The following is a 17,831-nucleotide window of genomic DNA, read 5'->3' on the forward strand; positions in this document are numbered from 1 at the left end:
GACCTCAGCTTCCTCATCTGTAAAATGGGGATGGTAACAGCATCTGCTTTACAGGATTGTTATGAAGACCAAATTGGGTAACATATGTAAAACGCTTTAAAGTATTATATAAATGCTTCCTTTTATTACTTTTATTTTAGTAGGCAAGACCAGGCTGGTATGCCAGGTTCGAGACACTTGTAATCCATCTAACAGTTAACAAAAAGAAGTTTATTTACTCTAAAGAGAGGACATTTGGAGCAGTGAAAGGATATTCATTGGGGATAAAGAGCTGATTCAGCTAGGCACAGCTTGCTGTTGCTAATTAGTGGTTTAAAGCCTCAGATGAGGCCATTGGCTTTTCTGCTCAGGTGACCTGGAAACTACATTAACAATCCAAGCCTTATTCCCTGGAGCCAATTAAGTCTTGAAGAAACTTTCAATGACTTTTAATTTAATTTTTTTTTACAGGGGGGAAGGCAGGACAATTGGGGTTAAGTGACTTGCCCAACGTCACTCAGCTAGTGTATCAAGTGTCTGAGGCTGCATTTGAACTCAGGTCCTCCTGACTTCAGGGCTGGTGTTGTATTCACTGCGCCACCTAGGTGCCCCACTTTCAATGACTTTTAAGGAAAAACTAGTTTAGCTTTCGTGAGGTAGAGCCTTAGAAAAGCTAACCTGTCCCACATGGCAGAAGACTATGGTAGACATCCCTCTTACAGCAGGTCTCCACTATAGCCTGTGTGTGGTCTCTAAGTCTGTGTTGTCTCATCTGCTTTCCATCACATGCAAGCAACTTTTTCTTCTCTGAAAAAAAATTAAAACAACAAAACTTTGACCATCCCACTTACGATCTAAACAGATCTAGTTGTGATATATTTTTCTAAAACATTTTTCTTATTGACACTTAAAATGCCCCCAAATTCATTACAAACTTTTCAGTGACTGACATGGAATCCCCTTCAGTGTAGCTAGTGTACTCACTGCTTACAAGTCTCCGAGTTGGCATTAAAAGCCAAAATAGGCAAAAAGTTTTAAAATATAAATCATTTAGCATATTTTACTTTTTAAAATTCCTCTAAATCCATGAAATACAGATTTTACACTGAAAATGAAAATTCCCATTATAGTAACACTTTACTTATCAGCCAGACTCAGAAACAACACAAAGACCTAAGGAAGTAAATGAAGTCTCTGAACAGATAAAATAGAGATCATAGCATCTAGGTCATAAAGTTCAGACTTTTACAAAAGAAACGTCATTAAGCAAATCACTCTTGAGACCATTTACTCTTACTTTATGGACAGTTTCAAAGAGTTTGATGATCTAGTTTGTTAGCCCATAATCATAAATTAAATGGGCCTGTTAGAAACAGATATACTGACAGCCACAAGTAATAGCTAATGGAAGAAGTCAGAAAAACTACAAAAAGCAGATAAGATTTGAAAGAGCAAAAAACTTGGAATCTTTTTATTCCAGGAGCAAACTTCCCTACCATAAAGGCTCACCTGAGTTTGTCACTGTACAGTATAACAACAATATTGGGCAACAAGGTGGTGAAGTGGATAGAACATTGGGCCGGGAATCAGGAATACCTGAGTTCAAATCTGGCCATAGACATTTATTAGCTGTGTGACCCTGGGCAAGTCACTTAACCCTGCTTGCCTCAGTTTCCTCATCTGTAAAATGAGCTGAAGAAAGAAATGGCAAACCACTCCGGTGTCCTTGCCGAGAAAACCCCAAATGGAGTCATGAAGAGTCAGACATGACCAAAATGACTGAACAATAACAACAAATTTTTATTGATGACCCTGAGTTATAATTTTTAAAAGGGCAAGGTATGATCAAGGAACTCTTTCTAAGAAAGCTGGAAAATGTTTCATCTATCTTATAAGAATTTTCTCAACGTAAAGTCAAAGAAAACCATGTTTCTTAAACTGATAATCTTCATTTATCTGGAAGACTAGGTTCCCAGTGCCATTAAATAAATGAGATATTGCCATTTTTGCATAATTTTAGTTATGATATAGATCTGCTGTTATTAAAATGTTCCAAAACACTATATGATAATAGAATAAATAAAGACTCATATTTACTTGGCACTTTAAATTTGCTTTCCTCACAACAGCATGAGATAGAAACTACCTCCATTTTACTCATGAAGGAGTACTCAACCTCATCAATGTTTGTGTGAGATCTTGAGCCCAGGTCTTCTGACTCTTAAAACCAATGCTTTGAGATGTTTAAGAATAAGATGTTTTCAAATACTTCGTCATAGGAAATAACTCTTATTCTTTTATTTGCTCAAAATAGTTTTAAGTAATTTCTGCAGAGCATATATTTGCAGGAAGGACTGATATGTATAACAAGTTATATATAACTTATTTCATGAATTACTCTTTTTCTCTAAATTCTTCCAGAAAAATAGAGTACTTAGGACCAAATATTTTCAAAGACTTGTAGTAAAATTAAAACAGTTCTCTCTCCTCCCCCTTGTTTTAGATCATCAAACGTGCCAAATCAAGAAAATTTGGGTTGTTTATAAAATGATTAAAGCCCCAGGTAAGTGATGTTGCAATCTTAGACTGAACAGTTGTCATTTGAGAAATGCGTGTTCTCAAAATTACCTAATCACCTTTTCTTTGTAGAAAGAGATATAAGTACAAAGGTACCATGGTGATGGTTTAACAATAACTGTGTTTGTGTGGTTTGTTAGTTTTGCATTTTGGAGTAGCACAAAATGGTTAGCTTGTGAATTCTTTGTGAGGATATTTACTCAAGTCAGCAGCTTCTGTCTGTGCCTGTTGGATAAAGTATAAATCATTGGCCCATTGTGATTTACACAAAAGAAGATATACAGCCTAAAATGAAATAAATAAGAGAGTAACAGTCAAAAGAAGGCTACATCCATAAAGGTTACCAGATTCTGGGATGGAAGGTTTTGTCCACATCAGTGTTTCTTCATGACTCAGCAAAAGCCATGAGATTTATGGGGGGGTGAAGAGCTGTGGGAGGTAGGCAGCTGGTTCTCATTTAACCCTGCATCTCTGACAGCATATGAGGTGACTTTCCCATTTCTGATTGTTGTAGGCAATGAGCAAGGTATTAGGGATTTGGCTGGCAAATTAAATAAGTAGTACAAGCATGAAGTGTGGAAATTTCCAGAATATGACAAAAGGAAGATTACTATCTGAGCAGGGATGCTATTCTTTTTTTTTCTTTTTTTAGTTTTAGTTTTCAACATTCACTTTTGTAAGATTTTCAGTTCTAAATTTTTCCTCCTCCCTCTTCTCCCCACTCCCCAAGACAGCATGCAATCTGATACATATGAAATCATATTAAACATATTTCCACATTAGTCATGTTGTGAAAGGAGAATCAGAACAAAAGGGGAAAACTATGAGAAAGGAAAAAAAAAGAAACTAGTATGCTTTGATCTGCAGACTCCATAGTTCTTTTTCTGGATGTAAATGGCATATTCCACCTCGAGTCTTTTGGAATTGTCCTAGATCATTTATTGCTAAGAAGAGCTAAGTCTATCAAAGCTGGTCATCACATAGTGTTGTGGTTACTGTGTACAATTGTCCTGGTTCTGCTCACTTCACTCAGCATCCGTTCATGTAAGTCTTTCCAGGTTTTTCTGAAATCCACCTGCTCATCATTTCTTATGGAACAATAGTATTCCATTATATTCAAGTACCACAACTTGTTCAGCCTTTTTCCAATTGATGGACAGCAGGGATGCTCTTCTAAGCACATGTACACACACACACACACACACACACACACCAGATATCAGATAATCTTAGGGTGAAGGTATTAACAACTGAGTGGACCAGAAAAGAACTCAGGCAGTAGTGGCATTTCAGCTAACTGTTTAAGGAAACCAGGGACTCCAAGAGGTGGAAAATGAGAGTAAGTACACTTCAGTTGTGGGGATAGTCAGTAAGAAGGCATAGAGTTGGGAGATTATGGGGGATTATGTGCCATTTGTGAGGTATGGCAAAAAGACTAGTTTTATTGAACCAAAAAAGCACATAGAGGAGAGTAATATATAAAAAGATTGGAAAGGTAGGATGGCACCAGAAGAGTTTATATTTGATCGTGGTGGTAAATGAGACCCAATCGAGTTAATTGAATAAGGGGATGACCTGGTCAGACCTGTGCTTCCTGAAAACCACATTGATGACTTTATGGAAGATGGATTGGTGTAAGGGGGACACTTAAGGCAGAGAGACAAAGTAAGCTGTTGAAATAGTTCAGTTGAGAGGTAATACAGCACTGAACTAGAGTGGCGGATTATGAGTGGAGAGAGAAGGGGGATGTATATGAGAGATGTTACGGAGGCAAAAAAATATGGCAACTTGGTTATATGGCATGAGGGAGAGTGAATGCTATTACTCTGTATGTGAAATATGGAAGTTTGAGAAAATGGAAAGGTTTTGAGTTCTATTTTGGACATGTTGAGTTTGAGATGCCTGCAAGACTGCCATTTCAAAATGACCAAGAGGCAGTTATTAGTACACTATTAGAGCTTAGGAGAGAGACACTAGGTCTGGATATATAAATCTGATAGTTACCAGTACAGCAAACCTAGGGAAGTTTTCACCAAATGAAAGAGTATAAGAAAAAAAAGAGCAGAGAGTTGTAGGGTATACTCATATGTAAAGGGCATGACATGGATGGTGATTCTGCAAAAGAAGACTAAGAAGAAAAGGTCCCACAGTAAGAGGAGACCCAAAAGGGGCTGTTTCATAAACTCCAGAGAGGAGAATACAGCTAGAAAGAGAATGTCGTCCTCAGTGTCAGGTGCTGTCAAAAGAGAGGTCCAGAAGGATGGGTCTCTTGCCTTACCAAAAGTCATCCTACTCTCATGCTTTGTGGCTATTGCATTCTTTTCCTTGTCACTTTGACAGGTGAAGAGGTTGACCTTTTTGATATGGAAGAGTTTAAATATTCTTTTAAGAAGGTTCTTCAAAGAGCCCTAAAAAACGTAAGTGATAAAAGATATGTTTATTTCAATTGGAAGATATTTATGCTCTTATATTTTGTTCATTCTTTGTTATAAATATTACTAATGCATCTCAGGTACCATGTTGTACTGTTACCAAGCAGATGTCTTCAGTTTGAAAGTCTTATTCCATCCTGTCTTCCACTTGTAATCCATGTCATGATTGTTTCTTCTTTCTTCATAGCCCCTTTAGAATCATCTGCTAACTTTACACACATTAGTTATCATAATCTCAGGTAACCCCTATAAATTTCTCTAGATGTCTTCTTTTTTTTTTGCCACGTGAAGAAAAATATTTTTCCTTCCCTTGTTAAGAAACTTTGACCCATATATGTCATAACTAAATTTGTCCAGATATATTTCTAAAACACTTTGGCTCTTCTTTTTAAACACCTACTCTTGTCAAAAAGCCTGTTATGAATATATCAGGGATTGAAGAAATTAAGGTGGCTACCCTTCCTTGATTAGAGGTGGGGAAGCCAAACAACATATTTCTCTTTTATAAATGTCCTCACTAGCATTAAAGGCTTGTACAGACACCCTATCCATATTGTTAGTAACACTGATTGGATATTTCCAGAGAGTTTCTTATTAAATTGAACACAAGTGACTAGTTGATCTAGTTCTCAGAAAGAAAAGTAACCCAGTAGCTGTGGTGCAACTGAAATCTACACATAACAGAGATATCTCTCTACACAGTCTTTTTTTGTCCATTCTCAGTTAAAGGTAAATGTGACGGGTAGAAATAGTTGTCTCTTGGACTCTAGACAAAATTAATCTTCACTGTCCTCTGGCTTCCCTTTTCCATGTCCTTGTCCCTTCTTGGTCATGTTCCTCTTAGACATTTTGAGTCATAGAATGTTAGACCTAGAATAATCTTTAGAGATCATCTAGTACAGTCCTCTCATTTTGGATATGAAAAAACTGAGGCCCTTCGGTTCCCAGAATCGGTGGTAGTGCAGAGATAAAGTGGGGGGGGGGAGAGGAAGGAAGGGAATAAGCATTTATTAAGTGCCAGCTATGTGCCAGGTACTGTGGGAAGCGCTTTACAACATTCGATCCTGACAAGTCTGGTCTTCCTGACCATTTCGCCACCTAGCCACCTCAGCTGGTAGAAGCAAGATAAAAACTGAGGTCTCTTAACTCTTCGTCTGGGATACTCTTCTGTTTTCTAAAGATCCTCCTCTAGTCAAAGCAGGAAGGGATTTGACATCAGTCCTTTAAACTTGCCTGATACATTGTACTTTAGTGTGAATGGGGTTTACTTATTGTGCTTCATTTCTTGGGTTTACAATTTACGCCTCTCATATGGATTGATCTTTAACTTTTTTTCTGTTAAAAAAAATTTTAGGAGAAGAACTTTCTTTTGCCCTGAAATCAAACTGACACTGCTTTTTAGGCTGACTCTGGAAATAAATCACTTTTCTTTTTTAGATGACTTGAGGGGAGGGGTAGGGAAGAAGTTAGAAGGGATAATCCCTGGTCTCTTCCTCCAAGGTAACCAGGTCACCAATCCAAGAAATATTTATTAAGTGACTACTAAGTATAGATGACTGTGATAGAGTGGTGTGTTAGGGAATTTGGATATGACATGGTCGCCCACTGGAAGATACTCCTGTTTTTCCATGGAAAAACGTGTGCCCCACTGTAGCTGCTGAAAGCCTGTCCGCAGCCCTCAGAGGCTCTCCCTGGACCTGGAACTCTTGTTTACTGACCCTTCTTGTGCCCTAGTAATATTAGACACCAGGGAGCTAGTTCCTGATCTTATTGCGCTCTCTCCCATTTCATTACCTCTGGCTTGCACCTACCCTTAAAAGTTAGTGATGTCAGCATCCTTAAGTAAAACATCCTCAGCCTTCTAGCTTAGAGTTTTTGGGCACAGAGAATAATGACTATTAGGAGTTAGATCCAGGGTCTTTGTTTTTTACCCTTTGTGTTTATGATTTGGGTGAACTTCACATGTTTTAGAGAAAATTTTATTGATGCCTGTTATAAATATTAGAGAATCTACCAAAAAAAATGAAAAAGTTAGAATTGGTCTGGTTGTGTAAAGGTGATACTGCTGATTACAGCTATTTATGTGAGTTGCTTGCTATTTATACCTAACTAGAATATGTGATAAAAATGATTCTGCATCATTAAAGGTAGCAGATTAACTTACAGATTTTTTTAGTTGATTACAGCACTGAATTTTAAAACTTTATTAATGCTTGATCTTCCCTTTATATACATTATCTTAATTTGATCTTTATAGTAGCTGTCTAACGAAGGCAAAACCAGTTGTTATTTTCTCCATTTCACTTATGAGAAAACTGAGGCTCAGAGGAGATAAATGATTTGCCCAAAGTCACATAGCAAGTGAATGGCAGAGATCAGACTCCTGATATAACACTGTCCCATTACACTGTATAGCATGGTCATCTGCTCATAGCTTTAAAAAAAAATTAGAGAGTACATTGGTCAGTAGTACAAGTATGTCCAAGTGAATGAAAAAATTTCTGCTTATTTGGTGAATTAGTCAGCTGCCTGTACCTCTGCAACTCTGCATCTATTATGTGAAAAATGGTTCTGCTATAAATTTTGCAGTATGTTTAAAATGTTGAATGTGTATGTGTGTATGTATACACACACACACATACACACACACACACATATACGTTGATGTTATTTCTTGAGTAAAAGTATTTTAAGTCCACATTTGCCCTTTTTGTCATAGTTGTCTAACTAGAAACTAACTTTTGCTATAGAAGAATAAGAAAAGTAAAACTTTTCAAAGTTATGAGTTTCAGAATATTAGTCTGTCAACTTAAAGATGACAATTGTCATCTTTAAGAAAACCTCTAGGGGCAGCTAGGTGGCGCAGTGAGTAGAGCACCCGCCCTGGAGTCAGGAGGACCTGAGTTCAAATCCAGCCTCAGACACTTGATACATTTACTAGCTGTGTGACCTTGGACAAGTCACTTAACCCCAATTGCCCTGCCTTCTCCCCTCCAAAAAAAAAAAAAAGAAAGAAAGAAAACCTCTCTTGTAGGGCTACTAATTTTCTATATTTAGTTTCACTTACTCAACAAATATTTATCGAGCACTTCGTGTACTTAAGGTGCTATACTAGGTACTATGAGGGATATAAATATTAGCTGCTTTTTTTACATAATCTCATTTGACCCTCACTATATTCCTGTGAGACAGGTGCTATTAACCAGCTTCATTTTACAGATGAAATTGAGTATCACAGAGCTTTAGTGACTTACCCAATTATTACACAGTTAGTCAGTGTAAGAGGCAGGCTTTGAACTCAGTTCTTCTTGACTTCAAATGTAGAACTATATCCACTATATGATGCTACCTTTTGATAATCCATAGTTTGGAAGATGAAACACACAACTTTTAGAAAATGTAATTTTGATAAATAAACGTCCAGCATTGATTAGAAAGAGATCATACCTTTTGTTTTATGTGGATTGAAGCTGATGAGGGTAGAGTACTAACAACTTTTTAATTCATAAATATCATTAGTTACCTACTATGTGCCAGGTTCTGTGTCAAGCACTGGGGATAGAAAATGAGGCAAAAGACAGCCAGGCCCTGCCCTCAAGGAGCTTATAACCTAATCCTCTGTCCTCTGAGAACATGCATTGAGATACAAACAGGAATAGGAGTCATGGAACAAAATAGGAACTGAGGCCTCCACGTCCCAACTAGGTATTTTTGGTTCACTTTCATTTAAAGTATAATATTTATTCATTCCTGTAAAAGATGGGATTTTAGCTGGGTCTTCAGGGAAGTCAGGAGGCAGAGATGAGGAGGGAGAGAGTTCCAGGCATGAGGGACAGCCGGTAAAAATGCCCAGAATCAGGAGATAGAGTACCTTGTCCAAGGAACAACAAGGAGAACGGTGTCGCTGGATCTAAACATGTGGGACTTGGGACTTGGTGAGTGTAAGGTAATAAGTTGGGGTGGGGAAAGCAGGTTAATGAAAGTCTTTAAAACCAGAGAGAGGATTTTATGTGATCCTAGAGATGCTATAGGGAGCCACTAGAGTGAAAAACAGGGGGTTAGCATGGTCAGACTTGCACTTAAGCAAAATCACTCTGACAACTGAGTAGAGGATTTACTGGAGTAGAGAGAGACCTGTGGTAGGGAGAACAGTCAGCAGACTATTGCAATAGGCCAGGCATGAGGTGATGTCTTACATAAGGAGAGTAGCCCTGTCAGAGGAGAGAAGGGGATCTGCATAAAGAATGTTACGAAGGTAAAATCAACAGACCTTGGCAACAGATTGGTTATGGGACAGGGCGAAAATGAAGAGTTGACAACATTAAAAGAGCATGTGAATTCTATATTGGCCAAATTGAACTTGAAGACAGGATGTGCAGAAATAATTTAAGGAACATAAGTATCATAGAAAATAATTTTAAATTTAATAGCCTGAAAAACATATTGTAGGCCAAATTTTTCTTTCATATCTGTATTTTTAAGTAGAAGAAAATAGTCTAGAAGTTTTGAAAACAAAAGGCATATCAATAATTGATTTATTCCACAGATTGCCTACAGAGGAAAACTCTTGGGTTTGAAACTGCAGTTACGTAATGGTTAAATTTCAGAATTTCATAGAATTTTTTTTAAATTTATTTATTTATTTTTAGTTTACCACACACGGTTCTACATAATTTTGAGTTCCAGATTTTCTCCCCTCCCTCCCCCCTCCCACCCCAAGACAGCCTGGAATCTCATATAACTACCATGTATGACTTCGCATTGAATTAATTTATACACTAGTCAAGTTGTGGAGAAGAATTATGACCAATGGAATGAATCCTGAGAAAGAAGAGACATAACCAAAAAACAAAACAAAAAAAAACCCAAAAACAAAAGAGAAGCAAAAAAGGAGAGCATGTAGTGCGCCTCAATCTGTATTCAAACGTCACAGTTCTTTCTCTGGATGAAGATAGCATTCTCCATCGTGAATTTCATAGAATTTGAGCATTAGAAAGGCCATCAGCAGTGTGAAACAACATTTAGTTCTTGGGCAGGCAACAGATTGTCTTTGTTACTATGGACTCCTGTTTCTCACAACCACCATCCAAGAAGTCCTTACCCTCCTACCCCCCTTTTTCCCACCAGCAGCTAGGAGGCCCAGTGGATAGATGCTCTTCCTGGAGTCAGGAAGACTCATCTTCCTGAGTTGAAATGTGGTCTTAGACACTTATTAGCTAGGTAAACCTAGATGAGTCACTTAACCTTGTTTGCCTCAGTTTCCTCATCTGTAAAATGAGCTGGAGAAGGAAATGGCAAGGCACTCCAGTATCTTTGCCAAGAAAACCCCACATGGGGTCACAAAGAGTTGGACATGACTGAAAAGACTGAACAACAACATTAATAAGCAGCATGAGATAATTCGGGTCTTCTTTATTCCAGTTTCAGTTTTCTATCTGCTGTGCCACCTTGCTACCTCAAAACTCAAAACTACATGTCACAAACTTGTCTTACAAGTTGAAAATATTCTTGTCTTGGCTTTTTCTTTCCTTCTGTAAGAGTTCAGAGTATAAACTGACTCATTCAGAGGAAATGGTAATCTATCAAAAAAAATTTTTTTGAGACTGGGTCTCCCTATCTCACCCAGGATGGCAGTGCAATGGGCAGTCGGCCTTACTCAACCTCTGATCAGCCCATTAACTCTGACCTGCTGATTCTAACCTGAGTCACTCCATTCCTCCTTAGGTCCCCATTCCTGAAGATTTGCCATTTAATGCCACATTTAGTGTGGACAACTTTCTGGCTTTAGACCTACAGCTCAGAACTCCCAAACTTGAGGATTCCACCAGCCTTGGCTCAGCAACTTGCTGCTTTGGTAGATAGAATGCTGGGCCTGGAATCAAGAAGACCTAGATTCAAGTCTATCCTTAGACATTTAATGGCTGGGTGACAAGTCACTTAACCTCTCTATGCCTCAACTTCCTCATCTGTAATATGGGGATAATAATAGCACCTACCTCTCAGGGTTGTTGGGAGGATAAGATGAGAAAATATTTGTAAAGCACTTTAAAAACATTAGAGTGCTATATAAATGCTAGCTAGTTAGGCTAAGGCTAGCCAGCAGGGATTATAGGTGTGGATCACCATGCCTAGCTATATATTGAACTTTGTTCAAATTCTCCCATAAAACAAAAACAACAGAATTTTCTTGAGTTCTAAAACAAACTTTTTGAAGCAGAAAATTAGTGGCCATGTGTATTATTTCTGTAAAATTAGTAATTTTTGAAGATCAGAGAATAAGTTATAGATAGAGGTAGCTTGCTTTGACACTATTTTTTATAAAGTCAGAGTGGGACTTAATTATTGAATTACCAAAAAGACCTCATTAAAAAGCCATTTGCTCTTAAAATAATACTACAATTTATACTTCGAACTCTTGAGCAATGGGAGGTGGCAAGGTGGTTTGGCTCTGAAATCAGTAGAACTGAATTTAAATTCCAACCTTGACACACCCTGTAGGACCATGTCACGGTAGATTCTCTAGGCCTCAGTTTTGCCCTTTGTAAAAGGAGGAGGTTGGATTAGATGCCCTCTAATGTCCCAGCTTTATATTCTATGATCCTGTAACCCTGGTGTTTTAGGACAAGTCTACTTAGTTCAGCAAAAAAGGCACCAAATTTGAAGTTGAAGAACCTGGGTTCAAATCCTTGTCTTGTTATATTTAACTATTTCCGTAACCTTAGGCAATTCAATTTAACAAGAATTTATTAAGAATTCACCTTAAGCACCTAAGAAAGCACGGTAAGCACCCTGCTTCTCCTCAAGGCCCATACTGAGTGCCACTTCCTTCTAGACGCCTTTGCTTCTTCTCTCCCAGTGGTTGTGCCCTTGACTCTATCAGTTGTAAATCCTGTATGTCCTTCTCTGTGAACATGCTTTGTCTCTTTCACAGTGAGGGCACAAGGACAAAAATAAAAAATAGTCCCAGCTCTCAGGAAGCTTATATTCTACCGGGGAGCTACAAATGGGTAAACAGATAATTTGAGGAAGACGAGCGCTCTAATAACTACGAATCTGGAAAGGCTTCCCATTGGAATTGGCGTAAGAATTAAATATTAAATGAAGGCAGGGATTCTTTAAGACAGTGGGTGAGGTGGAAAAGCTTTTCAGGGATTGTTGACAGCTTGTATAATAGCATGAATGCAGGAAATAATATAATGCCTTCAGGGAAGAGCAATTAAGCCAGTTTGGTTTGAAGGTAGTGTAATGTGAAATCTGGGGCTTAGTTTCTTCATCTGAAAAAGGAGAGGGCTGGACTAGATTATCATCAATGTCTGACTTCCTATGTCTTGATGAATCCCTGAGCTCCACCTGGGACCTGGACCCCCTCATTTTTCTCTGTATTCCCTCTTTGATGATCTCATCAACTCCTCTATATTCAACTGTCACTATATGGGAATGACTCCCAAATCTTAATGCTCCAACACTCACCTCTTTCTTGAACTCCATTTCTGTATCTCCTGCTTGCTTGACATTTCTACCTGGGTATCTCATAGGCATGTCAAAGTCAACATGTCCCAGATAATTTATAGCATTTCCCTTTAAACTTCCTAACTTCCCTGTTTCTCTTGAGGGGATGCCAGCATTCCTCTAGTCATCCTGGTTCAAAACCTGTCATTCATGTAGCTCTCAGAACAGTTATCAGATCATCACTACCATTCCCTAGGTCTAAACGCTATAATCACGTGAACACTACAGTGTCATTCACTTGTCCTGTGACTCCCAACCATCATTCCCTCTAACTTCCCTGTCAAAAACATTTTTCCCTGACCATCACTTATATATGTTATATTCTTGTTTTAGACTATGTTACTTGGGGGCAGGGACTGTCTTGCTTGCTTATATATATATATATATCCCCAGCACTTAGCACTGGTGCCTGATGACCTAGTAAGTGCTTAATAAATAGTTTTTCATTAATTCACTCACCCTTCATATCTAATCAGTTTCCAAGGCTTGTCTTCCTCAACCTTTCAAATCTGTCCCCTTCTCTTTATTCACACCACAACCATTCTAATCTAAGCTCTCATTTCTTCTCATGTAGACTACTGAAAGAGCCTTCTAATTGGTCTCCCCTGCATCCAGATACATTCTGATTCTATCTTCCATGTGTTGGCCAAGTTATTTCTAATGCACAAGTCTTACCATATCATTCCCCTGTTCAGGAAGCTTCGATGGCTGCCCATGGACCTTAAGACAAACCACGGTGTTTGGCATTTAAAGCCCTTCATAGACTGGCTCCAACCTATATCTCTAGGCTTATTACGCTTTCCTCCCCTTCATCCTCATCACATTTCAGCCAAACTATGTTTGCTCTTTTACAGACACGATGTTATATTTCCTGCCTCTGTCCATTTTCCCACATTGTCCCCAGTGCCTGTAATTCTCTCCCTCTTCATCTCTGCCTCTTGGAACCCCTACTTCTCCTCAAGGCACATACTGAGTGCCACTTCCTTCTAGAGGCCTCTGCTGTTTCTCTCTCAGTTGTTGTGCCCTTGCCTCCATCAGTTTGTATATCCTATTAAATACTTGAGGACAAAGCCTCTCTTACATTCATATTTGTATCTCTAGTGCCTGGTATATAGTACGTACTTAATAAATGCTTGTTTAATTGATTGATCTCTAAGGTCCTTTCCATCTCTACATCTATGATCATGAAGGAAAATTCCATTCTGGTCCATGTATGTATTTGGTAGTTGGGTATTTTCCTTGTTAAAGATTTTATAGATCATAGATTCTTAACCCACGGTCCCTTTGCTGGAGGTGGGTGGGGCAGGGGGAAATCCATGGATAGATTCCAGGGAGTTCTTGAACTTGGATGGGGAAAAAAATTCCATCTTTCAACTATGATTTTTTTTAAAAATTCTCTGAAGGGAGTCTGTAAGTTTCACCAGATTGCCAGACTGGGCCATTAGAGGCAGCTAGGTGGCTCAGTGGATAGAGCACTGGCCCTGCAGTCAGGAAGACCTGAGTTTGAATCCATTCTCAGGAACTTACTAGCTGTGTGGCCCTAGGCAAGTCACTTAAATCTTTGTATGCTCATCTGTAAAATGGAAATAAGCAGTCACCTCACAGGGTTATTGTAAGGATCAAATGATATAATATTTGTAAAGCCCTTAGCATAGTTCCTGGCACATAATAGGCACTTAATAAATGCTTATTCCCTTCCTTTCCCCTGTCACACAAGAGGTTAAGAACCCCTGTTCTAGGTAAATATATGAAAAGAGTTGTCTATAGTTATCATCATCATATTGTTTCCAAAGATTCCCCAAACGCTATGGGATGACTTGTGGTAGTCCAGATGATGTCCTTGGGAAAGAGGAGAAAATAACACTGAATTTTAGTGTTTCCAAAAGCTTTAGTAACCTTATAGAAAATGCTATTGTAACCAATTGAAATATATTTAATAAAGCATAATTTTAATTTTGTTTAATAAGGTGCATATCAGCTTCAGAGACGGTGAGGATAGTGCAGTATGGATTCGAGTTGCCTGGGGAACACGTTACATGAAACCAAACCAGTACAAAACTACCTATGTGGTATATCATTCCCAAACTCCTTTTGTCTTCATCTCTCACTGCCGTATTAAGAAGTACATTCCAGAGCTCTGGCAGGTATGGACTGTCTTGCCAAGCTAAAGATTTGCATCATCATTCCTTAAGGGTCTGTGATACCAGCTGGGCATGTGGCTAGAGAAACCAATGATTCTTCTTCACTACAGACAAGTGATAATTGTGGCATAACCACTGTCCAGTACCTGTTCTGTCTCCCAGAAGCCTCTCCAGATCTGACTATACCAGCCTGCCTTGTCAACTGCTGCTTCCCAGCACCTGTGCTCTACCATTTCAGGTTATGCTTCAGTGAGCCTTATAGTTATACTGCATTGTGATCATAAGCACAAGAACCTCCCTTCAGATTTTTAATGAGAAATAAGCAGTTCAAGTACTATAATCTCTGTTTCGCACATGGCTTTGCAGGGCAATGTTTTAGCAAGGATCACAACTATTGTTGAATTCACTTTGCTATGGGATCTCAGTGATTCTTGCCATTTAAGTGCTGGTTATTTGAACTCACGCTGTTTTTCTACTATGGTTTTCTAATTTCATCCTCCCTAAATTGGGGGTAAAAGGGTATCGTACCACAGCTTAGAAATGGACACTTTCTTACTTTCTGTTATCATAAAACGAATTACTATTCCAAATGTCAGACATGTTTGTCCTAATTTAGGCAGTTGATGTCCTACAAGGGCATTGATTAGCTATTTTCAAATATTAACTTTGCAGTCAGTGGTTTACACTTCTACAATGCTTTAGGATTTATAAAATGCTTTTCTGACAAACCCTATGAGGTAGGTAGTGTAAATATTATTATTTGTACAGGATGAAATATACTCCAAAAGTTTAGGCAACTTGCCTATACTCATTTAACTGGTAATCATTAGGGTCCACACTTGAACTCGGGTTTTCTGACTCCTGATTCCTTTTTCTAGTATACCAAACTATGCACCCTTCCTTCTCTTCTCTCCTATCCCTCCACCCAGTTTTTTTTTAATATTAAAGAACACTATGACATATTCTGTAGATTTTAGGCAAATTATATATCCATAATTACTTATAGGAATCATTCAGAAGCCATTCATTTTAGGTTACTTTTTCCCAAAGTTTTCCATTTTTTAGAGGAAAACAGTCATAGAGGACAACAATCATAATAGTTTTGCTCATTTTCATCTCAAGGCACTGATGACTGCTGGCAATTACCATAAGATCCGACAAATGGAACTCCGAAGCCTATATCTGGATTCTCTTAAGGCTATTGTTTTTAAACAGTTTAATCAGGTGAGCCATTCAGTACATCTCTTCAAAGTTAAGTTTTGTATCAGGTCTGATTAAAAACAACCTAGCAGGTGGGAGAATTCACCTTCTCCAAGAGCAGATTGCATGATGTATTATTGACCTAGTGAAGTGGACAGTCTTTCAATAAGGTAACTTGAAAATAAACAAAATAGTTTCCCAGCATGTGTTATCATCTAGGCATTCAGACATTGATTTTAATTGATCATTAGCTATCAAAGAGGTTCTATTTTGTTGAATGTGGAAGTACCTTACAGAAAAGCAATTTTAATTAGAATGTATTAATTCTTTACTAGTAAGTATTAACAGCATAGAAGTGACCACAATCATTTGACCTATATGCTTTTACATTAATTATATATTTTTTAGAAACTATTGTGTCCAGTTTCTGGTGCTATGTTCTTTGGTAGGATAAACTAGGTTACTTGATGATGCATTGTAGAATTTTTAAAAATTATTTCTTGTTCAAAATTATTTAATTGGACTTTGTTCCCATTTAATTATGAGGGGAAAAAATCTCTCATGAATTACCTAACTCTGTTATTTGTGATTTATCTTTTTATGCCAAATGTATATCAATACATTGAGACTGTGATGGGTCTGCTTTGTTTATCTGTGAATACTTGGATATATAGTAATATTGTGCCCAGGGTTTTTTGCACACAGTAGGCACTTAATAGATGCTTGTTAAATGACTATTTTTTAATTACTAGGGAGCAAAAAGGATCATAGTATTTATATATTGAAGAAACCTTAGAGATGTTGTGAATTTGTGAATGCAGAAAGTCAGACTTGTAAAGTAATTAAGTATATATAAATATATTTATATATAATAAATATATATAAAAAATTTATATATATATATATATATGTATATATATGATAAAGTAAAGTGCCCAAAGTCACAAAGATAGTAGCAAAGCTTGTCTAACTCCATATCCAGTGTTATTCCCATGATATCAAAACTATCTGAAAACCAGCATTTCAGCATTTCATCCATAGGAAGCAGCATTTGGGAGTTAAAAATATGATTATTTTTTCCTTTTAAAAAGGTCTCCTTTGAAATCTTTTTTGAAGATTGTGGCAAGATGGCCATAACAGAGGGCTAGGATGAAGAAGATCCCAGATTCCCAGATAAAGAGTATTCCTCAAAGCCCCCTTGGAGGGCTTTGAGATATACCACTCTACTAAGAAATAGAATCACCTATAGATCTCTCACTCAACCCATGAATCCTCAGATTCTGGAATAGATAAACTGGGGCAAGGCAAGAACAAAAAGGCAGATATCCTTGGAGTCTTTGGGGGCAGTTCTGGCATTCCTTGCTTGAGCCATACAGCATCTACCAGGGGTGGGGAACCTGCAGCCTCGAGGCTACATGTGGCCCTCTAGGTCCTCAAGTGCAGCCCTCTGACTGAATCCAAACTTCATAGAACAAATCCCAAAGGATCCCCTGATTTCTAATCCTTCCCTAAACCCCCACTTGGCTTCCTGAGCCTAGCTCAGGATTAGCCTTAAGGGGTTCTAGGGAGAATCCAGGGCATCATTCTGAACTGTGAAATAAATAGAACTTGAGGCCAACTCAGTTTTAACAGTTCCCAGAAGAGAGAGCAGCTTTCAGGGTTTTCTAGGCAAGGTCCAGCATGGCACTTCTGGCCTTAGCTAAGCTATGATAAACAGAAAGGCCTTAGGCAAAATCCAGGCCCAACAGCCTCTGAAGCATGTGGGGGAGACCTAGGATAGGAGTATCCTCTGAGCCCAGTAGCAAAAGGAAGGACCTCAGGCAAAAACTACAGCAGACAGAGCATTAGAACCCTATAACCAGAGGGTCTGCCCACTGCTACCTCACTAGGTAGTGTCCAGCACTCAAACAACCCCAGATTCCTTTAAAGGAGGCCTAATCTGACCCACTGTAGTTAGGACCAGACAGTAGCTTGACCCCAGGTCAGTGTACCT

The 17,831-nt window shown here is 38.3% G+C and overlaps 1 protein-coding gene across 1 annotated transcript in view; it reads left to right on the plus strand.

The window, feature by feature from the left end:
• Positions 1 to 17,831, plus strand: part of CENPN (centromere protein N) — a 48,651-nt gene that overhangs the window by 5,682 nt on the left and 25,138 nt on the right. Inside the window, exons 4-7 of the mRNA XM_036748796.1 lie at positions 2,483 to 2,542; positions 4,897 to 4,973; positions 14,465 to 14,641; positions 15,761 to 15,862. Coding sequence (XP_036604691.1) covers positions 2,483 to 2,542; positions 4,897 to 4,973; positions 14,465 to 14,641; positions 15,761 to 15,862 — 416 coding nt within the window. The remainder of the gene's footprint in view (positions 1 to 2,482; positions 2,543 to 4,896; positions 4,974 to 14,464; positions 14,642 to 15,760; positions 15,863 to 17,831) is intronic.

The sequence above is a fragment of the Trichosurus vulpecula genome, chromosome 3 (genome assembly GCF_011100635.1).
Source record: "Trichosurus vulpecula isolate mTriVul1 chromosome 3, mTriVul1.pri, whole genome shotgun sequence".
Lineage (NCBI taxonomy): Eukaryota > Metazoa > Chordata > Mammalia > Diprotodontia > Phalangeridae > Trichosurus > Trichosurus vulpecula.